Source organism: Saccostrea cucullata, unplaced genomic scaffold, assembly GCF_032062105.1.
Source record: "Saccostrea cucullata isolate Sc308-1 unplaced genomic scaffold, CSIRO_AGI_Scuc_v1 ctg3264, whole genome shotgun sequence".
Taxonomy (NCBI): Eukaryota; Metazoa; Mollusca; class Bivalvia; order Ostreida; family Ostreidae; genus Saccostrea; species Saccostrea cuccullata.
In genome coordinates this window covers 15294-38094 of record NW_026931080.1, presented here as the reverse complement: position 1 = coordinate 38094, position 22801 = coordinate 15294, and the positions used below count along the sequence as shown (strand labels likewise).

The 22801-nt window shown below is 35.8% G+C and overlaps 1 protein-coding gene across 1 annotated transcript; it reads left to right on the top strand.

Moving 5' to 3' along the window:
- Positions 1-14512: 14512 nt before the first annotated feature.
- On the top strand, positions 14513-21835 carry LOC134231342 (uncharacterized). Its single transcript, XM_062713294.1, has one exon. It carries the CDS (start codon positions 14513-14515, stop codon positions 21833-21835), a length of 7323 nt encoding a protein of 2440 aa, XP_062569278.1.
- The last annotated feature ends 966 nt before the right edge of the window (positions 21836-22801 follow it).

Genomic DNA, 22801 nt, shown 5'->3' with positions numbered 1-22801 from the left:
GATAACTTTGACCCTTGAGATTTTCTATCAATGTTTTCATCTATCTCTAATAACTCACTAACATTTGCAATATCACCCATCTTGCAACACACACCAGTCAAGTTACATTCAACACCTTTTGTATATCCCATTGAAAATGCAAGACCTAGAAGATGTGAATACACTTCACTAACATTCTGAAGTAAAATTCTTGTGCTCCTTCCAGTTACACTTATCATTCCATCTGAAGATCTAGAATGAGAGTCAAAAGCAAAGAAACCACTTCCTGTCACTCCTATAAGCATTGTATTTCCACCAAAGCATACAAAACAGCCATCACTGTCTGAAAGGGCAACCTGAAGTGCTTCATCTAGTGGAAGTGAATTAAACTCTGCATAGTTTATTCCATCATTTGCCAAAATGACACTTGCATACGTCTGATTTGCATGAAACTGATATGATCGGTTAAAACATTCAAAGAATTGTGGTAATTCCTCTACAAGCAAATACCTATCAGTGATTGATGAGCTTCTTTGCAAGTATGTGTACAGTTCATCACCTGTCATTAAAACTCTGTCCATATCCATTGTTGTCCAGCTCTTTGCATTCTTAAATTTGTGAAAAGCTAATCCTGCCAAACAATTAGCAACACACTGTGTTCCAGCATTCTCTTCAAACATAGGATGAGCTTGATGAAAAGAGCCCTGAACTGAAAAGGGTATTTCAGATTTATTCTGACAAAAGTGATCTTCATTTCTTCTATTATTTTTCTCTTCAAAACCATTCTCTGAAACAGTATGATTCTCATTGTTCTCTTGCTCATAAGTTCTCATTTCAGATTCTATATTGTATTCATTCAAATTTCCTTTCAATATTCGTTCAGACTCAGTTTTAATATCAGTTAAAAAGCCCTCATCTTTTGATACTCTACTGGTCTCCTCCATCCTGGAGGTATCCAGCTGCGCCTGACCTGCTGGATCAGACATATGCACTATGTCCGATCCAGGTGCCCTCGGTGGAGCACAAACCCACGGTGGGGAGTCAGGGGACGGTGCCTTGTCCTCGTTACGGACAAACAGACGACTTCCCCGAGGAGGTGGCAACCTCGGGGCAGGTGAATGCATTTTCACTCGAAGTGAGGCCTGCACCCTGGCCAGGGGTTTTTCCTCTTTAGGTGGAAACCCCATAGAACCAAGCCCCGGAAAATTACCGGGAGGAGCTGACATAGCTCCATCCTCTGTCCTGCAAGGAACAGAGAACTCAGTCACTTGCTCATCTGGCAACACATCTAGCATTGTAGGTTTCTGTCTTGCCTGCCTCTTTCTAGCTCTGTCTCTTTCACGTTGTGTTCTACCACAAACAGCTTTTCTTTTCTTTGGCATCTAGAAAACAAGAAGTTTTGATGAGAATGTAGCTCTATTGGTTTGTAATTTTTACAAAGAAAAAAAGTATCAATTACACAAACAAGAGGTCTGTGGGTCACATCGCTCAACTGAGCACAGTAGTAAGGAAAAAAAGCAGAAATCAGTTTTATACTGACAGTTTAAACCCAAAAGTGGTCCCAACTAATCCTTAAAGGAGAGAAGGTATGATTTGAACAAACTTGGATGAAGGATATGGAAATAATGAACAGTATTCAATCTCAACGTCCATTAAACAAATATACAAAATAAGAGCAGAGCAAACACGGACCTCTGAAATATCAGAGGTGGGATCAGGTGCCATGGAGGAGTAAGCATCCCCTCTGACCGGTCACACCCGCCGTGTGCTCGTTGTCATAATCAGGATATAACGGAAGAAATCCGTGGTCAATTCAGTGTATAAATAATGGACTAACAATTGGTATGAAAAACGTCAGTCAGCATTTCATTCAATGATAAATTGTATTTGCTGACAAGGTCATTGTATCGACCATAGAATTTACGAAATGATGACTTCAAACGAGACTGGCTTACATGTTTCTTCGACTTTCTGTCACTTTATTGCCTTTTAGATTTAAACTTACGTTGTAGCCCTACCCTACCCCCTGGGGCCATCACTTGATTCTACGCTACCTGATCAGTAGGATGCGTCCATATAAATATGATCAATTATGGATTTTTTATTCTTGAGAACAAGAATTTTATAGAATTTTCTTACATATACATAAAACTTGGATTCCCTGTTGTAGCCCTGCCCCAACCACAGGGATTATGATTTGAGCAAATTTAATTTTACACACGTTACCTGACGTTTTTAACATTTCTCTTTATAAATAAAAATTTCCATCCTGTTTATTATTATAGTAGGGATTTTTTTTATTTATAAAGAGAAAAGTTAAAAACGTCAAGCGCCTGTGAATATACACTACCTAAAGATGCTTCAATATAAATATGAGTAAACATATTGCATGCATTTGCTATTCTTGAGAAAAAGAGTTTTAAAGAGTTGTCTATATATAGTTCTATGTAAAACTGAGATCAGCTATTGTGGCCCCACCTTGCCCCTAGGGGTCAAGACTTGAACAAACCAGAATCTACACTACCAGAGCATTCTTTCTTATAAGTTCCATCTTTCCTGACACATTGATTCTTGAAAAGATTTTCAAAGAATTTCACTGTATATTTCTCTTTAAAAAAATTATCAGCCATTATGACCCCACCCTACCCCCAGGGGTCATGGTTTGAACAAACTTGAATCTACAATTACCTGGGGATGCTTCCATATAAATATGAGTATTCATGCCCCTGCTATGTTTGAGAATTTTTTTTTTTTTTAAGTTTCCCAAAATATTTCTATGAATAAATTTGACCGACCATTGTGGCCCCGTCCTACTTCCAGGATCATGATTTGAACAAACTTGAATCTACACAATCTGAGGATGCTTCCCTGTAAGTTTCATCTTTCCTGGTTCAGAGGTTCTTGAGAAGAAAATTTTGAAAACACACCACCAAGTTTTATTATTTATAAATTATCTCCCCTTGAATAAGGGTGTAGCCCTTCATTTGAACAAACTTGAATCCCCTTCACCAAAGGCTGCTTTGTGGCAAGTTTGGTTGAAAGTGGCCCAGCGGTTCTTGAGGAAAAATCTAAAATTTGTGAATAGTTTACACACAAATGGAATAGCTAGACAGACAAACGGCGGAGAAAATGTGATCTGAAAAGCTCACTTGAGTATTCGGCTCAAGTGAGCTAAATATTTTCCTAAATAAAACTTTGACATCCATTGTCGCCCTGGTCTTCCCACTGCGGTCATGCTTTGAACAACTTTGAATGTATACTATATGAGGATGCTTCCATAAAAATCTGACCAATCAGGCCTTGAATCGCTTTTCTGATAAATTATACAATCTATCCTAAAACCTAAGATACAACAACTGATAAAGTTTGATGATTCTTAGCCAGTTAGGGCTGAAGATATTAAAATGTAACTATAAAATACTATAAGTAGGTCATGGTGACCTACTTTTTGATTAAAATTTTCTTAGAACACAAGATGCATTAATTGACAAAGATTGATGATTCTAAGCCAACAAGTATTTGAGATATTCAAAAGTGGGTCACAGTGACCTACTTATTGGTCAACATTCTACGCAAACCCAAGGTGCATCAACTGACAAAGTTTGACAATTATAAGACAATAAGTACCCTAGAATACCTAAATATAGCAATAAAATGTCAAAAATAGGTCAGTGACCTACTTTTAGGTTGAAATTTTCTGAAAACCAAGATGCATCCCCTTACAAAGTTTGATGATTCTAAGTCAATCAGTACCTGAGATATTCAAAAGTAGGTCACGGTGACCAACTTTTTGGTCAACATGCTCTGAAAACCTAAGATGCATCAAATGACAAAGTTTAATGATTCTAAACCAAACTGAGATACATAAACAATTTATTAAACATTTCCATAAAATGTCAAAAGTAGTTCACTGTGACCTACATTTTGGTTGACAGATACTTAAATATAGTCATAAAATGTTAAAAGCAGGTCAATGTGACCTACTTTGAGGTCGTTAATCTCCAAAATCCCAAGATACATCAACTCACCAAGTTTGATGTTTCTAAGCCAATAAATAACTAATATACTTAAATCTAGCCATAAAATGTCGAAAGTAGGTCACAGTAACCTACTTCTTGGTCTACAGTTTCTGAAGACCAAAGATGCATCAACTGACAAAATTTGATGATCATAGGTCTATTAGTATTCAAAATATGCCTTTTCAATAATTTGAAAACAAATGCCAGCAAAATTCAACAAGACGCCCTAGGGCCTAATGAATCGCTCTTCTGATAAATTGTACAACCTATCACTTGTATTTGAAGCCTCTAACCCTAAGTATCCTAAGACCAAAGTTGCACCACCTGCAGAATTTGATGATTCTTAGCCAATAAGGACTATTTCTTGGTCTACATTCTTGGAAAACCCAAAATGCATCAACTTACACAGTTTGATTATTCTAAGCCAATAAATACCTAAGATACTTAAATATAGCTATAAAATGTCGAAAGTAAGTCATTGTGACCTACTTTTTGGTCGACATTCTCCGAAAACCCAAGATGCATCAACTGACAAAGTTTGATGATTCTAAGCCAATAGGTACCAGAGATACTTAAATATAGCCATAAAATGTTGAAAGTAAGTCACCATGACCTACATTTTAGTCGACATATTTCAGAGTCAGAAGATGCATCAACTTACACAGTTTGATTATTCTAAGCCAATAAATAGCTAAAATACTTAAATATACCCATAAAATGTCGAAAGTAGGTCACCGTGACCTAATTTTTTGGTCGTCACTCTCCGAAAACCAAAGAAGCATCAACTTACAAAGTTTGATGATCTCTAAGCCAATAAGTACTGGAGATACTTAAATATAGCCATAAAATGTCGAAAGTAGGTCACTGTCACCTAAATTTTGGTCGTCACTCTCCGAAAACCCAAGATGCATCCCCTTACAAAGTTTGATGATTCTAAGCCAATTTGTACACGAAAATACTTGAATATAGCCATAAAAGGTCAAAAGTAGGTCACCATGACCTAATTTTTGGTCGTCACTCTCTTAAATCCCAAGATGCATTAACTCACAAAGTTTTAATGATTCTAAGCTAATAAATACCGGAGATACTTAAATATAGCCAAAAAATGTCGAAAGTAGGTCACCGTGACCTAATTTTTGGTCGTCACTCTCCAAAAACCCAAGATGCATCAACTTACAAAGTTTAATGATTCTAAGCCAATAAGTACCGGAGAATACTTAAATATTGCCATAAGATGTCAAAAGTAGGTCACCATGACCTAATTTTTGGTCGTCACTCTCCGAAAACCCAAGATGCATCCACTTTCAAAGTTTGATGATTCTAAGCCAATAAATACCGGAGATACTTAAATATAGCCAAAAAATGTCGAAAGTAGGTCACCGTGACCTAATTTTTGGTCGTCACTCTTCGAAAACCAAAAATGCATCAACTGACAAAGTTTGATGATTCTAAGCCAATTAGTACCGGAGATACTTAAATATAGCCATAAAATGTAAAAAGTAGGTCACGGTGACTTAATTTTTGGTCGTCACTCTCCGAAAATCCAAGATGCATCAACTCACAAAATTTTATGATTCTAAGCCAATAAATACCTAAGATACTTAAATATAGCCATAAAATGTCGAAAGTAGGTCACCATGACCTTCATTTTGGTCAACATTTTTCAGAGTCCCAAGATGCATCTCCTGACCAAGTTTGATGATTGTAGGTCTGAAGGTAATCAAAAAATGCCTTTTAAACAATTTGAAAACATATGCCTGCAAAATTCTAAAAGTAGGTCACAGTGACCTACTTTTTCTTAAATATGTTTTAAGGTCCCAAGAAGCACAAACCTACAAGATTTGATGATTCTAACCCTTTCAGTGCCTGAAATAATGGGATAAAATGTTTTAAAAAGGTTAAGTCATAACGTTCAAAAATTAGGTCACCGTGACCTACATTTGGGTTGACGTTCAAGGACCCAAGATGCATTAACTGACTAAGTTTCATGATCATAGGCCTTAAAGTGTCCAAAATATGCCTTCAAATCAATTTGAAAAAAAAATGTCCACAAAATTTAAAAAGTAGGTCACCGTGACCTACTTTTGAGTTAACATAATGTGAAGTCCTAAGATGCATCTACTTGCAAGATTTGATGATCCTAGTCCTAATAGTAAACTAAATATAAACGATTTTTATCATTTGTATATTTAGAACATCTTTGAAGTGACCTTGAGACCAAGCCCTTTGCCCCAGGGTCATTCCTTGAACAATTTTTTTATCTTTGACATATCCTGATCCTTGTATGTAAGTTTGGTGAAAATCTGCCAGGTGGCTCTGGAGAAGAAGATATTTTAGCAACCAGTATTTTTATTCTGTTTTCCTGATTATCTCCCCTTGTTTAAGAGTTCCAACCCTTATTTTGGTACAAAGGGTAGCCCTTGGGCCAAGGATACCCTGTGACAAATTTGACACTGAATGGCCAAGGGGTTCTTGAGTTATGATTTATATTCTAAAAAGTTAATGCACACAGCACGACGCATGAATGGCCATAGCATTGGCTCTTTGAGCCTTTGGCTCAGAAGAGCTAAAAATCTACACTACCCCTAGATTCTTCCACATAAGTCTCTGCTTTACTGGCCCACTGGTTCTTAAGAAGAGGATTTTAAGATATTGTTTAAAGATTGTTCCAATATTTCTATGTAAAACCTGTATTCCCTATTGTGGTCCTGCCCTACCCCGGGGGTCATGATTTGAACAATTTAAAATTGACAACACCCCAGGATGTTTCCACATAAGTTTTAGCATTCCTGGCCCACTGTTTCTTGAGGAGGAGATTTTTAAAGATTGTTCATATATATTTCTCCTCTATCCCTGAGGGTCATGCTTTTAACAATTTAGATTCTTCACTACCCCAGGATGCTTCCATGTTTCAGCTTTTCTGGCCAGTGGTTCTTTAGAAGAAGATTTTGTAAAAAAAAAAAAAAAACCCATCCTATTTTCTTGATTATCTCCCCTTGGAATAGGCTGGTCCTATATTATCAAAATTTAAATTCACCTTCATCCAAGAATGCTTTGTACCAAGTTTGGTCAAAATTTGCCCAGTGGTTCTTGAGAAGAAATTGAAAATGTGAAAAGTTAACAGAGGGATGGACAACGTACAATCGCTGATCAGAAAAGCTTATTTGAGCTTTCAGGTCAGGTGAGCTAAAAATACAGAATCATTTGCAAGTACATATATTTACCACATTTATAACAAGAGGCAAATGGGCCACATCGCTCACCTGAGAAGCTTTGACCATTCTGTTCTTTACCAGATTTTCCCCTTGTTATACATAATGCATCTCCACCCTACCCCAATGATCATAATTTAGACATTATGAAATCTACACTACCTAATGATCCTTCCATGGGCACCTATGTTTCAGCTTTTCCGGCCCAGTGGTTCCTGAGAAGAAGATTTTCAAAGATTCACATGTATTTCTTTGTAAAACTTTGATTCCCTATAATGGCCCCACCCTTTCCTCGGGGGTCATGATTTGAACAATTTAGAATCTACACTACCCCATGATGCTTCCACAAAAATGTCAGCTTTTCTGGCCAAGTGCTTCTTGAGAAGAAGATTTTCAAAGATTTTTTCCTATATAATTCTATATAAAACTCTGATTCCCCATTGTGGTCATGTCCTTCCCCGTGGGGTCATGATGTGAATAATTTAGAATCTACACTACCCCATGATGCTTCCACAAAAATTTCAGCTTTTCTGGCCAAGTGCTTCTTGAGAAGAAGATTTTCAAAGATTTTTCCTATATAATTCTATATAAAACTCTGATTCTCCATTGTGGTCATGTCCTTCCCCGTGGGGTCATGATGTGAATAATTTAGAATCTACACTACCCCATGATGCTTCCACAAAAATTTCAGCTTTTCTGGCCAAGTGGTTCTTGAGAAGAAGATTTTCAAAAATTTTTCATATATAATTCAATATAAAACTGACGTCATCGGAGTCGGCGGTCCCTTCGTTTTAGGTCTATGCATCAATTTTACTATTGAAACATTGAAAGCCTGGTTGTTTACCCCTCCTCCCAATATTTCCGATACAATAAAGTGGTTCCTTATCCAATGCAAAAGTTTGTTTTGTCCTTTTTTTAATATAAGTGTGGTGATTTGGTTAGACTTTATACGAAATGTCTGATCGGAATATATTGTGTACGAGTTGTTTATTCATGTAAAACGACTCATGGTAAATCTAGTCCTATGAAAATCAACAACAAGTTTCAGACATTTATGTTTGTGTTTTTAATGCATTTTACAAAATTACGTTTTTGACATGTATATCAATATTAATTCTAAAAGACATTAAATACGTCTGAAATGTAAAATCTTTAAGAATATGAAATCTGAAATGTTAGTTTAATTTCGGTTGAACTGGGTTTACCACCTGCCTCTCAAAGTTGACACCATCATTGTTTACTTCAGTGAAGAACGCAGACGCTGCTGCAGAAGCACAGTATATTCCAGACTCTTTTTATACCACGTTTGTTGGTAAAGTCAAGATATTCGAAGTTTATTCAAGAAAGATTGTTTTGTATAAATATTATTTGAAAGTGTAAGTATTCGAATTTGATATTTTTAAAAGCACATTCTCATGGAAAATGGCAACATGCCAACAGGCAGCAAAGTAAGCATATATAAGAGGAAATAAGTTGAAATTTGAAGTGAATTTAACATTTAAAATAAATTTTAGTATTCAAACCAAATATTCATCACATCATGTTTGTATTTGGATATTTTTTTAATATAGATTATTTAAAAAAAGTATTAGGCCTAGCCTTACAAAGGAACTTAAGGTGTTAAAAATCAAAATTTTGGAACAATCAGAGACCTATATATTAAACAATAGGCAACTCCTTCATCCCATGTTTATTTAAAAACATCAGTAAAGACAGTACAAACTTTTCAATTTACGTTTATTCCTAATAAACAGTGTGTTTTCTGATTATTATCATTTATTCCTTATATATAATGGAATTGATTTATCGATAAATTTTAAAGCATAATAATAATATAATTTTAATATAAGGAAAACAAACACTTGGCCATTCAGTGTCAAATTTGGCACAGGGTATCCTTGGCCCAATGTGCTGATTTTGCATAAAACAAAATTACTACTATGATAAGGAGTGTAATATATGCTAAAAACAAATCTTGGATAATTTTTTGACAGATGTTTAAAATATTTGCTAAAATATCTCAAATAGGCCACCTAGCAGTTTTCAAAACTTATACAAGGATTAGGATATGTCAAAGTTGACTTGTTCAAGGAATGACCCTGGGGCAAAGGACTTGTGGTAGTTGCCTAATCCCGTTAGTATATAGGTTACTGCTTAATACCTATGTCTATTCTCAGTTTATGGCTTTGGGCTCCAGAATGTACATGTATAAACTGTTTCAGTGCTTTTAGCTACGTAGCTTGTTTTATCTATCATATAGCCCAATGCAACTTTCACAAATGGGCTTTTATTGAAAATAAATAAAACACTGAAAGTATATAGATCTACATGTAGTATATATAACTGTTAATGCCATTTTAATGTTAAAAATTAGGAATTAAAAAAAAAGAACATAGACCTAATCTTTTAAGCAAAATTCAAGATGAATTTCCTAGGGATGTGCCATTTTATCGGATATGGTATACTGGTGTATCACAATTTTTTGCTGTGTGATACAGAGAGATCTACATACTGGTCTTTAGGTACATATTATAAAGTCCAGAAATTATTCATTTATTTGTTCAATCTTTCAAATTACAATTACAGAAAGTATAAAAAAAATGTAGTAAAAATCAAAAGAACGTGACCATAATTGATTTTCTTATACATATAAAAATTTTAAAACATTTTGTTTTTCTATATTATATATTTAGAAAAATAATGACTTTGTAAAAACTGCTTTTAAAAATATAATGAAATTGTGTGCTTCTTGTGATAAAAATGTTTAGGAAAAAGTATTTCTGTTGTTTAATGTATACCCATTGACTTTGTGTGAAGTAATGTATTGACAAGTATTGTTACTATGTTTGTGCTGAATTACAGTTTAAAAGGCATTTTTTTTGTTATTCAGAACTGTCTTCTTAATTTTATTCCAAAAATGTTTGGTCACATATTAACTGATATACAGTATATAGAACAAAAATTTTAGAACCAAAATGAATTTCATGGTGACCTACTTTCAAGATTGATTTTTTTTCTATATTTAAGTATCTTAGGTATTTATTGGCTTAGAATCATAAAATTTTGTGAGTTGATGCATCTTGGATTTAGGAGTTAGTTTGATATAAAAATTTAAATTAGTAGAAATAATTTTTACATTTTATGGCTATATTTAAGTATTGTCCGAATCAGTGTACTAATTGGCTTAGAATCATCAAACTTTGTCAGTTGATGCATTTTTGGTTTTCGAAGAGTGACGACCAAAAATTAGGTCACGGTGACCTACTTTCGACATTTTTTGGCTATATTTAAGTATCTCTGGTATTTATTGGCTTAGAATCATCAAACTTTGAAAGTGGATGCATCTTGGGTTTTCGGAGAGTGACGACCAAAAATTAGGTCATGGTGACCTACTTTTGACATCTTATGGCAATATTTAAGTATTCTCCGGTACTTATTGGCTTAGAATCATTAAACTTTGTAAGTTGATGCATCTTGGGTTTTTGGAGAGTGACGACCAAAAATTAGGTCACGGTGACCTACTTTCGACATTTTTTGGCTATATTTAAGTAAAATCTCCGGTATTTATTAGCTTAGAATCATTAAAACTTTGTGAGTTAATGCATCTTGGGATTTAAGAGAGTGACGACCAAAAATTAGGTCATGGTGACCTACTTTTGACCTTTTATGGCTATATTCAAGTATTTTCGTGTACAAATTGGCTTAGAATCATCAAACTTTGTAAGGGGATGCATCTTGGGTTTTCGGAGAGTGACGACCAAAATTTAGGTGACAGTGACCTACTTTCGACATTTTATGGCTATATTTAAGTATCTCCAGTACTTATTGGCTTAGAGATCATCAAACTTTGTAAGTTGATGCTTCTTTGGTTTTCGGAGAGTGACGACCAAAAAATTAGGTCACGGTGACCTACTTTCGACATTTTATGGGTATATTTAAGTATTTTAGCTATTTATTGGCTTAGAATAATCAAACTGTGTAAGTTGATGCATCTTCTGACTCTGAAATATGTCGACTAAAATGTAGGTCATGGTGACTTACTTTCAACATTTTCAATGTAGAACCACTGGCTATATTTAAGTATCTCTGGTACCTATTGGCTTAGAATCATCAAACTTTGTCAGTTGATGCATCTTGGGTTTTCGGAATCTTCTTCTAAAGAACCACCAAAAAGTAGGTCACAATGACTTACTTTCGACATTTTATAGCTATATTTAAGTATCTTAGGTATTTATTGGCTTAGAATAATCAAACTGTGTAAGTTGATGCATTTTGGGTTTTCCAAGAATGTAGACCAAGAAATAGTCCTTATTGGCTAAGAATCATCAAATTCTGCAGGTGGTGCAACTTTGGTCTTAGGATACTTAGGGTTAGAGGCTTCAAATACAAGTGATAGGTTGTACAATTTATCAGAAGAGCGATTCATTAGGCCCTAGGGCGTCTTGTTGAATTTTGCTGGCATTTGTTTTCAAATTATTGAAAAGGCATATTTTGAATACTAATAGACCTATGATCATCAAATTTTGTCAGTTGATGCATCTTTGGTCTTCAGAAACTGTAGACCAAGAAGTAGGTTACTGTGACCTACTTTCGACATTTTATGGCTAGATTTAAGTATATTAGTTATTTATTGGCTTAGAAACATCAAACTTGGTGAGTTGATGTATCTTGGGATTTTGGAGATTAACGACCTCAAAGTAGGTCACATTGACCTGCTTTTAACATTTTATGACTATATTTAAGTATCTGTCAACCAAAATGTAGGTCACAGTGAACTACTTTTGACATTTTATGGAAATGTTTAATAAATTGTTTATGTATCTCAGTTTGGTTTAGAATCATTAAACTTTGTCATTTGATGCATCTTAGGTTTTCAGAGCATGTTGACCAAAAAGTTGGTCACCGTGACCTACTTTTGAATATCTCAGGTACTGATTGACTTAGAATCATCAAACTTTGTAAGGGGATGCATCTTGGTTTTCAGAAAATTTCAACCTAAAAGTAGGTCACTGACCTATTTTTGACATTTTATTGCTATATTTAGGTATTCTAGGGTACTTATTGTCTTATAATTGTCAAACTTTGTCAGTTGATGCACCTTGGGTTTGCGTAGAATGTTGACCAATAAGTAGGTCACTGTGACCCACTTTTGAATATCTCAAATACTTGTTGGCTTAGAATCATCAATCTTTGTCAATTAATGCATCTTGTGTTCTAAGAAAATTTTAATCAAAAAGTAGGTCACCATGACCTACTTATAGTATTTTATAGTTACATTTTAATATCTTCAGCCCTAACTGGCTAAGAATCATCAAACTTTATCAGTTGTTGTATCTTAGGTTTTAGGATAGATTGTATAATTTATCAGAAAAGCGATTCAGGGCCTGATTGGTCAGATTTTTATGGAAGCATCCTCATATAGTATACATTCAAAGTTGTTCAAAGCATGACCGCAGTGGGAAGACCAGGGCGACAATGGATGTCAAAGTTTTATTTAGGAAAATATTTACACTCACTTGAGCCGAATACTCAAGTGAGCTTTTCAGATCACATTTTCTCCGCCGTTTGTCTGTCTAGCTATTCCATTTGTGTGTAAACTATTCACAAATTTTAGATTTTTCCTCAAGAACCGCTGGGCGACTTTCAACCAAACTTGCCACAAAGCAGCCTTTGGTGAAGGGGATTCAAGTTTGTTCAAATGAAGGGCTACACCCTTATTCAAGGGGAGATAATTTATAAATAATAAAACTTGGTGGTGTGTTTTCAAAATTTTCTTCTCAAGAACCTCTGAACCAGGAAAGATGAAACTTACAGGGAAGCATCCTCAGATTGTGTAGATTCAAGTTTGTTCAAATCATGATCCTGGAAGTAGGACGGGGCCACAATGGTCGGTCAAATTTATTCATAGAAATATTTTGGGTAACTTAAAAAAAAAAAAAATTCTCAAACATAGCAGGGGCATGAATACTCATATTTATATGGAAGCATCCCCAGGTAATTGTAGATTCAAGTTTGTTCAAACCATGACCCCTGGGGGTAGGGTGGGGTCATAATGGCTGATAATTTTTTTAAAGAGAAATATACAGTGAAATTCTTTGAAAATCTTTTCAAGAATCAATGTGTCAGGAAAGATGGAACTTATAAGAAAGAATGCTCTGGTAGTGTAGATTCTGGTTTGTTCAAGTCTTGACCCCTAGGGGCAAGGTGGGGCCACAATAGCTGATCTCAGTTTTACATAGAACTATATATAGACAACTCTTTAAAACTCTTTTTCTCAAGAATAGCAAATGCATGCAATATGTTTACTCATATTTATATTGAAGCATCTTTAGGTAGTGTATATTCACAGGCGCTTGACGTTTTTAACTTTTCTCTTTATAAATAAAAAAAATCCCTACTATAATAATAAACAGGATGGAAATTTTTATTTATAAAGAGAAATGTTAAAAACGTCAGGTAACGTGTGTAAAATTAAATTTGCTCAAATCATAATCCCTGTGGTTGGGGCAGGGCTACAACAGGGAATCCAAGTTTTATGTATATGTAAGAAAATTCTATAAAATTCTTGTTCTCAAGAATAAAAAATCCATAATTGATCATATTTATATGGACGCATCCTACTGATCAGGTAGCGTAGAATCAAGTGATGGCCCCAGGGGGTAGGGTAGGGCTACAACGTAAGTTTAAATCTAAAAGGCAATAAAGTGACAGAAAGTCGAAGAAACATGTAAGCCAGTCTCGTTTGAAGTCATCATTTCGTAAATTCTATGGTCGATACAATGACCTTGTCAGCAATATACAATTTATCATTGAATGAAATGCTGACTGACGTTTTTCATACCAATTGTTAGTCCATTATTTATACACTGAATTGACCACGGATTTCTTCCGTTATATCCTGATTATGACAACGAGCACACGGCGGGTGTGACCGGTCAGCAGGGGATGCTTACTCCTCCATGGCACCTGATCCCACCTCTGATATTTCAGAGGTCCGTGTTTGCTCTGCTCTTATTTTGTATATTTGTTTAATGGACGTTGAGATTGAATACTGTTCATTATTTCCATATCCTTCATCCAAGTTTGTTCAAATCATACCTTCTCTCCTTTAAGGATTAGTTGGGACCACTTTTGGGTTTAAACTGTCAGTATAAAACTGATTTCTGCTTTTTTTCCTTACTACTGTGCTCAGTTGAGCGATGTGACCCACAGACCTCTTGTTTGTGTAATTGATACTTTTTTTCTTTGTAAAAATTACAAACCAATAGAGCTACATTCTCATCAAAACTTCTTGTTTTCTAGATGCCAAAGAAAAGAAAAGCTGTTTGTGGTAGAACACAACGTGAAAGAGACAGAGCTAGAAAGAGGCAGGCAAGACAGAAACCTACAATGCTAGATGTGTTGCCAGATGAGCAAGTGACTGAGTTCTCTGTTCCTTGCAGGACAGAGGATGGAGCTATGTCAGCTCCTCCCGGTAATTTTCCGGGGCTTGGTTCTATGGGGTTTCCACCTAAAGAGGAAAAACCCCTGGCCAGGGTGCAGGCCTCACTTCGAGTGAAAATGCATTCACCTGCCCCGAGGTTGCCACCTCCTCGGGGAAGTCGTCTGTTTGTCCGTAACGAGGACAAGGCACCGTCCCCTGACTCCCCACCGTGGGTTTGTGCTCCACCGAGGGCACCTGGATCGGACATAGTGCATATGTCTGATCCAGCAGGTCAGGCGCAGCTGGATACCTCCAGGATGGAGGAGACCAGTAGAGTATCAAAAGATGAGGGCTTTTTAACTGATATTAAAACTGAGTCTGAACGAATATTGAAAGGAAATTTGAATGAATACAATATAGAATCTGAAATGAGAACTTATGAGCAAGAGAACAATGAGAATCATACTGTTTCAGAGAATGGTTTTGAAGAGAAAAATAATAGAAGAAATGAAGATCACTTTTGTCAGAATAAATCTGAAATACCCTTTTCAGTTCAGGGCTCTTTTCATCAAGCTCATCCTATGTTTGAAGAGAATGCTGGAACACAGTGTGTTGCTAATTGTTTGGCAGGATTAGCTTTTCACAAATTTAAGAATGCAAAGAGCTGGACAACAATGGATATGGACAGAGTTTTAATGACAGGTGATGAACTGTACACATACTTGCAAAGAAGCTCATCAATCACTGATAGGTATTTGCTTGTAGAGGAATTACCACAATTCTTTGAATGTTTTAACCGATCATATCAGTTTCATGCAAATCAGACGTATGCAAGTGTCATTTTGGCAAATGATGGAATAAACTATGCAGAGTTTAATTCACTTCCACTAGATGAAGCACTTCAGGTTGCCCTTTCAGACAGTGATGGCTGTTTTGTATGCTTTGGTGGAAATACAATGCTTATAGGAGTGACAGGAAGTGGTTTCTTTGCTTTTGACTCTCATTCTAGATCTTCAGATGGAATGATAAGTGTAACTGGAAGGAGCACAAGAATTTTACTTCAGAATGTTAGTGAAGTGTATTCACATCTTCTAGGTCTTGCATTTTCAATGGGATATACAAAAGGTGTTGAATGTAACTTGACTGGTGTGTGTTGCAAGATGGGTGATATTGCAAATGTTAGTGAGTTATTAGAGATAGATGAAAACATTGATAGAAAATCTCAAGGGTCAAAGTTATCTTTGGAGACCACACATGAAACAGGCGATGCAGATGATGATTTGATTTTTATTGGAGATGAGCAGTTACAATTTACCTTTATTCCCTTAAGTACAAACTTTAAAAAAGCCCTTTGTGAAATTTTGAACATTCCATTCTCTAGCATTGGAAATTCTGGCGACGTCAATTGTTTTAGAACTAATATTTCACAACCATTAATTGAAAAGGAAATAATAGGAGATGGGAATTGCTTCTTTAGAGCCATTTCATTCAGTCTTGCAAATTCAGAAGATTTCCATTATGTTATACGCCATGCTGTCTGTGAGCATATAATGGAAAACAAAGAGCTATTTAAACCATTCTTAAGAGATGGCGTACAGTCCGTAGAAAGTCACCTGTCTTCCACACAAATGTCACAGGGAGGTACTTGGGCTACTGAGGTTGAAATATTTGCAACAGCTCATCTTCTAAACATTGATATATACACTTTCTCTAGAGAATGTTGGTTAAGGTTTTTAGTTGCTGAAGTAGATCCTGGTTTGCAAAGCAAAACTGAAGCAATTTATTTGAATCACTACCAGCAGAACCATTACAACGTTGTACTGTCTGTTAATGGAGAGGAAATTGACTTAGCACCACGACAATGGTTTAAAACTTCTCAAGAGTATGAAAAGCGATACCAAAACCGAACACGTATGCAGGTGGAAAGGCAATCTAGAACAGAAAAACGGGGAAGTGTTAGTGCAGTCAAGAAACGAAATGAATCTTTAAGACAGAGATATGAGGAAGATAAAGAATTTAGAGAAAAGAAACTGAAAAGATCTTTCTTAAAGTATTCAACAGATGATGATTACAGGGAAAATGTCAAGAAGAGAAGTATTGATAGATATGCAATAAACGATAAGCAGAGGGAAGATGTAAAAAGAAGAAGTATTGACAAGTATGCAACAGATGTTGATCACAAGGAAGATGTCAGAAAAAGAAGTATTGACAAGTATGCGACAGATGTTGATCATAGGGAAAATATCAAGTGGAGAAGCATTAACAAGTATGCAACAGATGACCAACATAGAGAAAAGGTCAAAGCAAGTAGTAAATTGAAATACAACTCAGATGAAATGCACAGAATTCTAGTCAATACTTCAAGTACAGAGAGATACAGGGAAAATGAGAATTTCCGAGAAGCAAAGCTTCAAACCGCAGCGAAAAAGTACAAAAGTGATGAATCGTTCAGGTCAAAAATTAAAGATGCAAGTCGACATCAATATGATTCGAATGCAGAGACGAAAATGAAAAAGAAAGAGATGGTAAAAAGTCGTAGAAATGCTGAAACAGCTAGATTAGAAAACCAGGAAGAGGTGGTAAAAGTATTTAAAGAAAATGTTGTGCAAGGCATTGACTATTCGTGCTGTTGTTGTGATCGGCTACTGTTTCGGAATCAAGTTCAAAGATGCGAACGGAAAGCATATGCCAAAACTGAGCAGGCAGCAAGTGTTGCAGACTTGTGTATTCAAGATAAGTACTGTCACGAATGTATAGAATCATGTCCAAAGGATTGCATTAAATCAACGTTATGGATTTGTTATACTTGTCACAGGAAAATCTTAAGCGGAAATTTTCCAGCAGAAGCTGCAGCGAACAAAATGGCTTTGGAAGATATTCCAAAGGAATTACAAGAATTGAACAGCCTTGAGAAACACTTGATTGCAATACATATACCTTTCATGAAAGTCATAAATCTTCCTCATGGTGGTCAGAAAAATATCCATGGGCCAGTTGTATGTGTACCAGCTGATTTGAAAAAAGTTACAAGTTTACCGATGAGACCTGGAGAAGATCATTTACTTAGAGTAAAACTAAAGAGGAAGTTGAATTACAAAGGGTACAGCGAGTACCAGTTTGTTGATCCAAAGCACATATGTGAGGCATTGAAGTATTTAAAACTTAACAATCAATGGTATGAAGATGTAGCAGTTGATACAAACTGGAAAGGGCAAATTGAAGATGTAGAAGAAATTTTGGAGGTTGGCGATTCACTATCAGAGGATGATGATCAGCAGCCCAGTGTGTCAGATTCTTGTCTACAACCTGTTGATATTGGTCAGGAGGTTCTTGATCATTACTTCGATGATATATATGACATTGCTCCAGGAGAAGGCAATAATCCAGTTAGGATGTTACAGGAAGAAGGGAATGAGGCAAAAACATTTCCATACCTTTTCCCAAGTGGGCAGTTTTCGTGGAATGACAACAGAGAAACACGAATAACACTATCAAGATACTACAACAATCGTCTTATGAATACAGACGCGAGATTTGCGAAAGACAGTAATTACATTTTCTTCAGTCAGTTTATGTCTGATTTAAATCAAGTTATAGAGAAGACGCAGATATCAATAAGGAAATCAATCAGAAGAATAGGAAATGACCAAGAAGTGACAGCAAATATGGTACAGGACCCTGAAGTACTTTCGAAGTTGATGAAAAATGACGAGGCTTTACGATTCATGCAGCCTATACGAGGAACACCAGCATACTGGTCAGCTGCACAAAAGGATCTGTTTGCTATGCTTAGACAATTAGGAATACCTACTTGGTTTTGTTCCTTCTCTGCTGCAGAACATAGATGGAATGATGCGGTCACTACAATATTGAAACAACAGAATGATAACAGAGATGCTTGTATGTTAGACTGGTCTGAAAAGAATGAGGTACTGAGAAGTAATCCTGTCACTGTTGCCAGAATGTTTGAGCATAGATTTCATGTGTTTCAGAAAGATGTAATATTTTCACCTTCAGAACCAATTGGAAAAGTGTCTGATTTCTTCCAAAGAGTCGAATTTCAACAAAGGGGATCACCTCACATGCATTGTTTATATTGGATAGAAAATGCACCAAAACTTAATGAAGATGGAGAGGATGCCGTTTGTAATTTCATAAACAAATACGTGAGTTGTACCGTGCCCTCCGAGGAAGAAGATTTGGAGCTGAGGAACATTGTCTTAGCAGTGCAACAACACAGCAAAAATCATTCAAAGTCATGCCGAAAGAAGGGCACAGAGTGTAGGTTTAATTTCCCTAGACCACCATCTGTATCCACATTTATCAACTCTCCACTTGAAGAAGAAGATGAAACTGAGGCTACTGATTTGCAAAAACAACAGTCCATCGCTAAGGAAATTCTATTACAAGTTTGGAATGAAGTGCAAGATGAAGCAAATAAATCGAAAACAACCGAAGATATTTTCAGTTATCTAGGATTGACGCAAACACAGTATGAGGAAGCTCATAAAAGATTAGCAAAAAAGAGAACTGTTGTTCTTGAAAGAAACCCATGTGAGCTCTGGATAAATCAATACAATCCATGCCTCTTAAAATGCTGGGATGCAAATATGGACATTCAGTTTGTTTTGGATCCATTTAGTTGTATTGTCTACATTATTTCATACATTTCAAAGTCTGAGAGAGAAATGGGAATGCTATTGAAACAAACAAAAATAGAAGCAGAAGAAGGCAACGAGAGTGCACGAACAACATTAAAGAAAATTGGTTCTGCCTATTTGAATCACAGAGAAGTGAGCACTCAAGAAGCTGTTTATCGCGTATGTAATCTGAAAATGAAGGAATGTTCAAGAAAGGTAGTGTTTGTACCAGTGGGTGATAATCCTACTCGTCTAACTAAGCCATTGTCTCAGCTAAAAAGAAATCAAACGAAGATGAATGATGGAAATGTTGAGGATGACGATGAAGAGGATGATATTTGGATGACAAATGTAGTAGAAAGATATGAAAATCGACCAAATGATCCATCCTTTCCAAATATGTGTTTGGCAGAATTTTGTTCTGATTTCAGAATACTTGCAAAATCACAGGTTCCAAAGACTCAAAACGACAACGTGTTTGAACTAAAGAACTCGAAAGGTTTTGTCCAAAGAAGAACTCGTACAAAGTCAGCTGTAATAAGATACCCTAGATTCGATCGGGAGAAAATGTCAGAGAAGTATTACCAATGTCTGCTACAGCTTTTCTTACCTTACTCTACACATACGCAGTTGAAACCTCCTGGGTTTGACCTTTATGAAGCATTTTATGAAAATGGATATGTACGAATGACAGGAAAGAAGAAAGTACAGTCAGTAAAATCAATTGTTGACAAAAACAGAACACGCTTTGCTCAAAATGAAGATATCATCGCAGAGGCATTGGAAACTTATGAAAATATCGGAGAGCCAGAAGATGCTTGGGCAAATCTCTGTCCAGAGACAGAATTAATGAGACAAGAATGTTCTGCAAAGAGATGTATAGGTCTGGATTTGAATGATACAGAAGAGCTACCAGACATGCAAACAGAAAGCAGTTCAGATGTTCTTTACAGTGTTCAACAGAATACACAATCAAGGGAGGAGACAATGCAGATTCTTCAAAGTTTAAATGAGACACAAATGAAAGTATTTTACTTAGTACGGGAATGGTGCCTGCAAAAAATCTTTGGAGAGAAAACTGATCCACTGCATATATTTATAACAGGTGGAGCAGGAACAGGCAAGAGTCATCTTATCAAAGCCATACATTTTGAAGCATCACGAATTCTAGGGAAAAAAATAACTTCTCCTGACAGTGTTTCAGTATTACTGGCTGCATTTACTGGGACAGCTGCATTCAACATTGGAGGAAATACGATCCATCATTTATTTTCATTGCCCAAATATATGTCTCTGCCATATGAACCATTGAAAGAACAGAGTTTAAGTGAAATGAGAGTTCAAATTGGAGATCTGCAAATACTGGTTATTGATGAAATTTCCATGGTATATAAAAGATTATTATACTACGTTCACGAGAGACTTGTGCAGATTAAAAAATCCAAGGAGCCCTTTGGAGGAGTGTCAGTAATTGCAGTGGGAGATTTCTACCAACTTCCTCCTGTAAAACAGCGTAAAGATGAAAGACTGTATAAAGACAATGCTCTTTATCCTGTTGATTATTGGGTAGACTTTTTCAAAGTAGTGGACTTGACTGAAATTATGAGACAACGTGAAGACATTCCATTTGCAACAGCACTGAATTCACTTCGGACTAGACTAGTAAAACAACCCCTGGAAGAGAAAATAAGTTCCATCTTGAATGACTGTGTAAGAGAGGGACCAGAAAATGTTCTCCACGTCTACGCAACAAATGACGAAGTCAATTCGTATAATTTGTCAATGCTCAGACGTACTTGTTCTGACCTTGTCGAGATTGATGCTCAAGACTTTTCGAAAGATAGAACAACAGGCAAGCTAATTTTAAGAAGTAAACCAATAACAAGGTCCAAAACAGACAATCTTTCTAGCAGTTTGCTATTGGGTATCAATGCAAAAGTTATGCTGACAAGAAACTGTAACGTAGATGATGGCCTTGTAAATGGAGTAATGGGGCAGATCTCTCATTTTGTGTATAGCCAGAAGCATGATGCAAACACTGTTGTTGCAGTAGCAGTAATATTTGACAATGTCAATGTTGGGAAAAAGTCTGGGAAAAAAACAAATAATGGGAATATTGTTTTAATTGAAAGAGTTCAAGAGGAAATACTAGAACATAAAAAACAAAATGTAGTTCGACATCAGTTTCCACTACGCTTGTCGTGGGCATGTACCTCTCACAAAGTACAAGGAATGACAGTGGACAAGGTTGTAGTCAATTTAGATAAGACATTCTCTCCTGGTCAAGGGTATGTAGCTTTGAGTAGAGTGACGTCAAAAGAAGGATTATTTATTGAAACAAACGATTTGGAATCATTACAGAAGAAGATCTACGCTGACCCCGAAGTTAAATCAGCTTTGGAAGAGATGCCAAAATTAGATCTTCCTAACTTTGATCAGTTAGAACAAGGCATAACAATTTTCCTTCACAATATTCAAAGTCTTAACAAACATTTTGAAGACTTACAAAAAGATATTCGATTTAGGAATGCAGATATAATCTGCCTAAAGAAACTTGGTTGAGATCTGAACAAAATGTTAGAAAATTTACAATAGAGGGATTTAGTTTTTACCAAGTAACCAGAGAGGATGCATATGATGCCAGCAATGCTAACTTCTCACAGTTGGGTGCATCAAAAGGTGGAGGTGTGGCTGTCTACATTAAAGATACTGGACAAGAAAATGCTGCATCTTCTCTTCCTGTGAAGAATGTGGAGGCCATTTGTGTGAAATGTCTCTTAAAAGATATGGTAGTTTTAACTGTCTATCGGCCAAATTCTTTGGATGCTACTCAGTTCTTAGTACAGTTTGAGAAAGTAGTTAAATATTTCAGGTCACAGTATAGGTTTTTTATCTGTCTTGGAGACTTCAATGAAGATGCGAGATCTATAGGAGTTATTCAGACATTCATGCTTAATCAAGGTTTTAAGCAAATGGTTGATTTTAATACCACAGAAGGGGGAACTATTCTTGACCATGTATACCTGTCAAAATCTTTACAGGCAAAAGTGGAAAAGGTACCGACATATTACAGTTACCACGATGCATTAATGGTAAAAGTCATAACAGACGAAGAAAATTGTGTATAAATTCGACTCCCTTTACTTGTGTAGGAATCCAGACATTCATTCGTAATTTGGTTTAAAAACAAAAAGCAGGGATGACATTTGTATTCAGTTAAGCGATTATTGGATCACATTGATCATTATTATTTCTCCTCTCAAAATTATTAGCCATGAATGAGATTCACGAATAAACCAACTTGTGAAAATCAGTTATTCAAAGATATCATTTGAGAAGCTCATCCCTTTACCAAACCAAATGAAAGATTTTGTGAATATTTTGCTCAGTGATATTTTATCTTTCTAAGTAGTTTGGTCATTTCATACATCATATATGATAGGTAATTAATTTATGCTATATCATTACACAGAGTAAATAATCATAGAATTTCGTCGTCCCTCTTAGCTCTGAATTAAGGACTCTTTT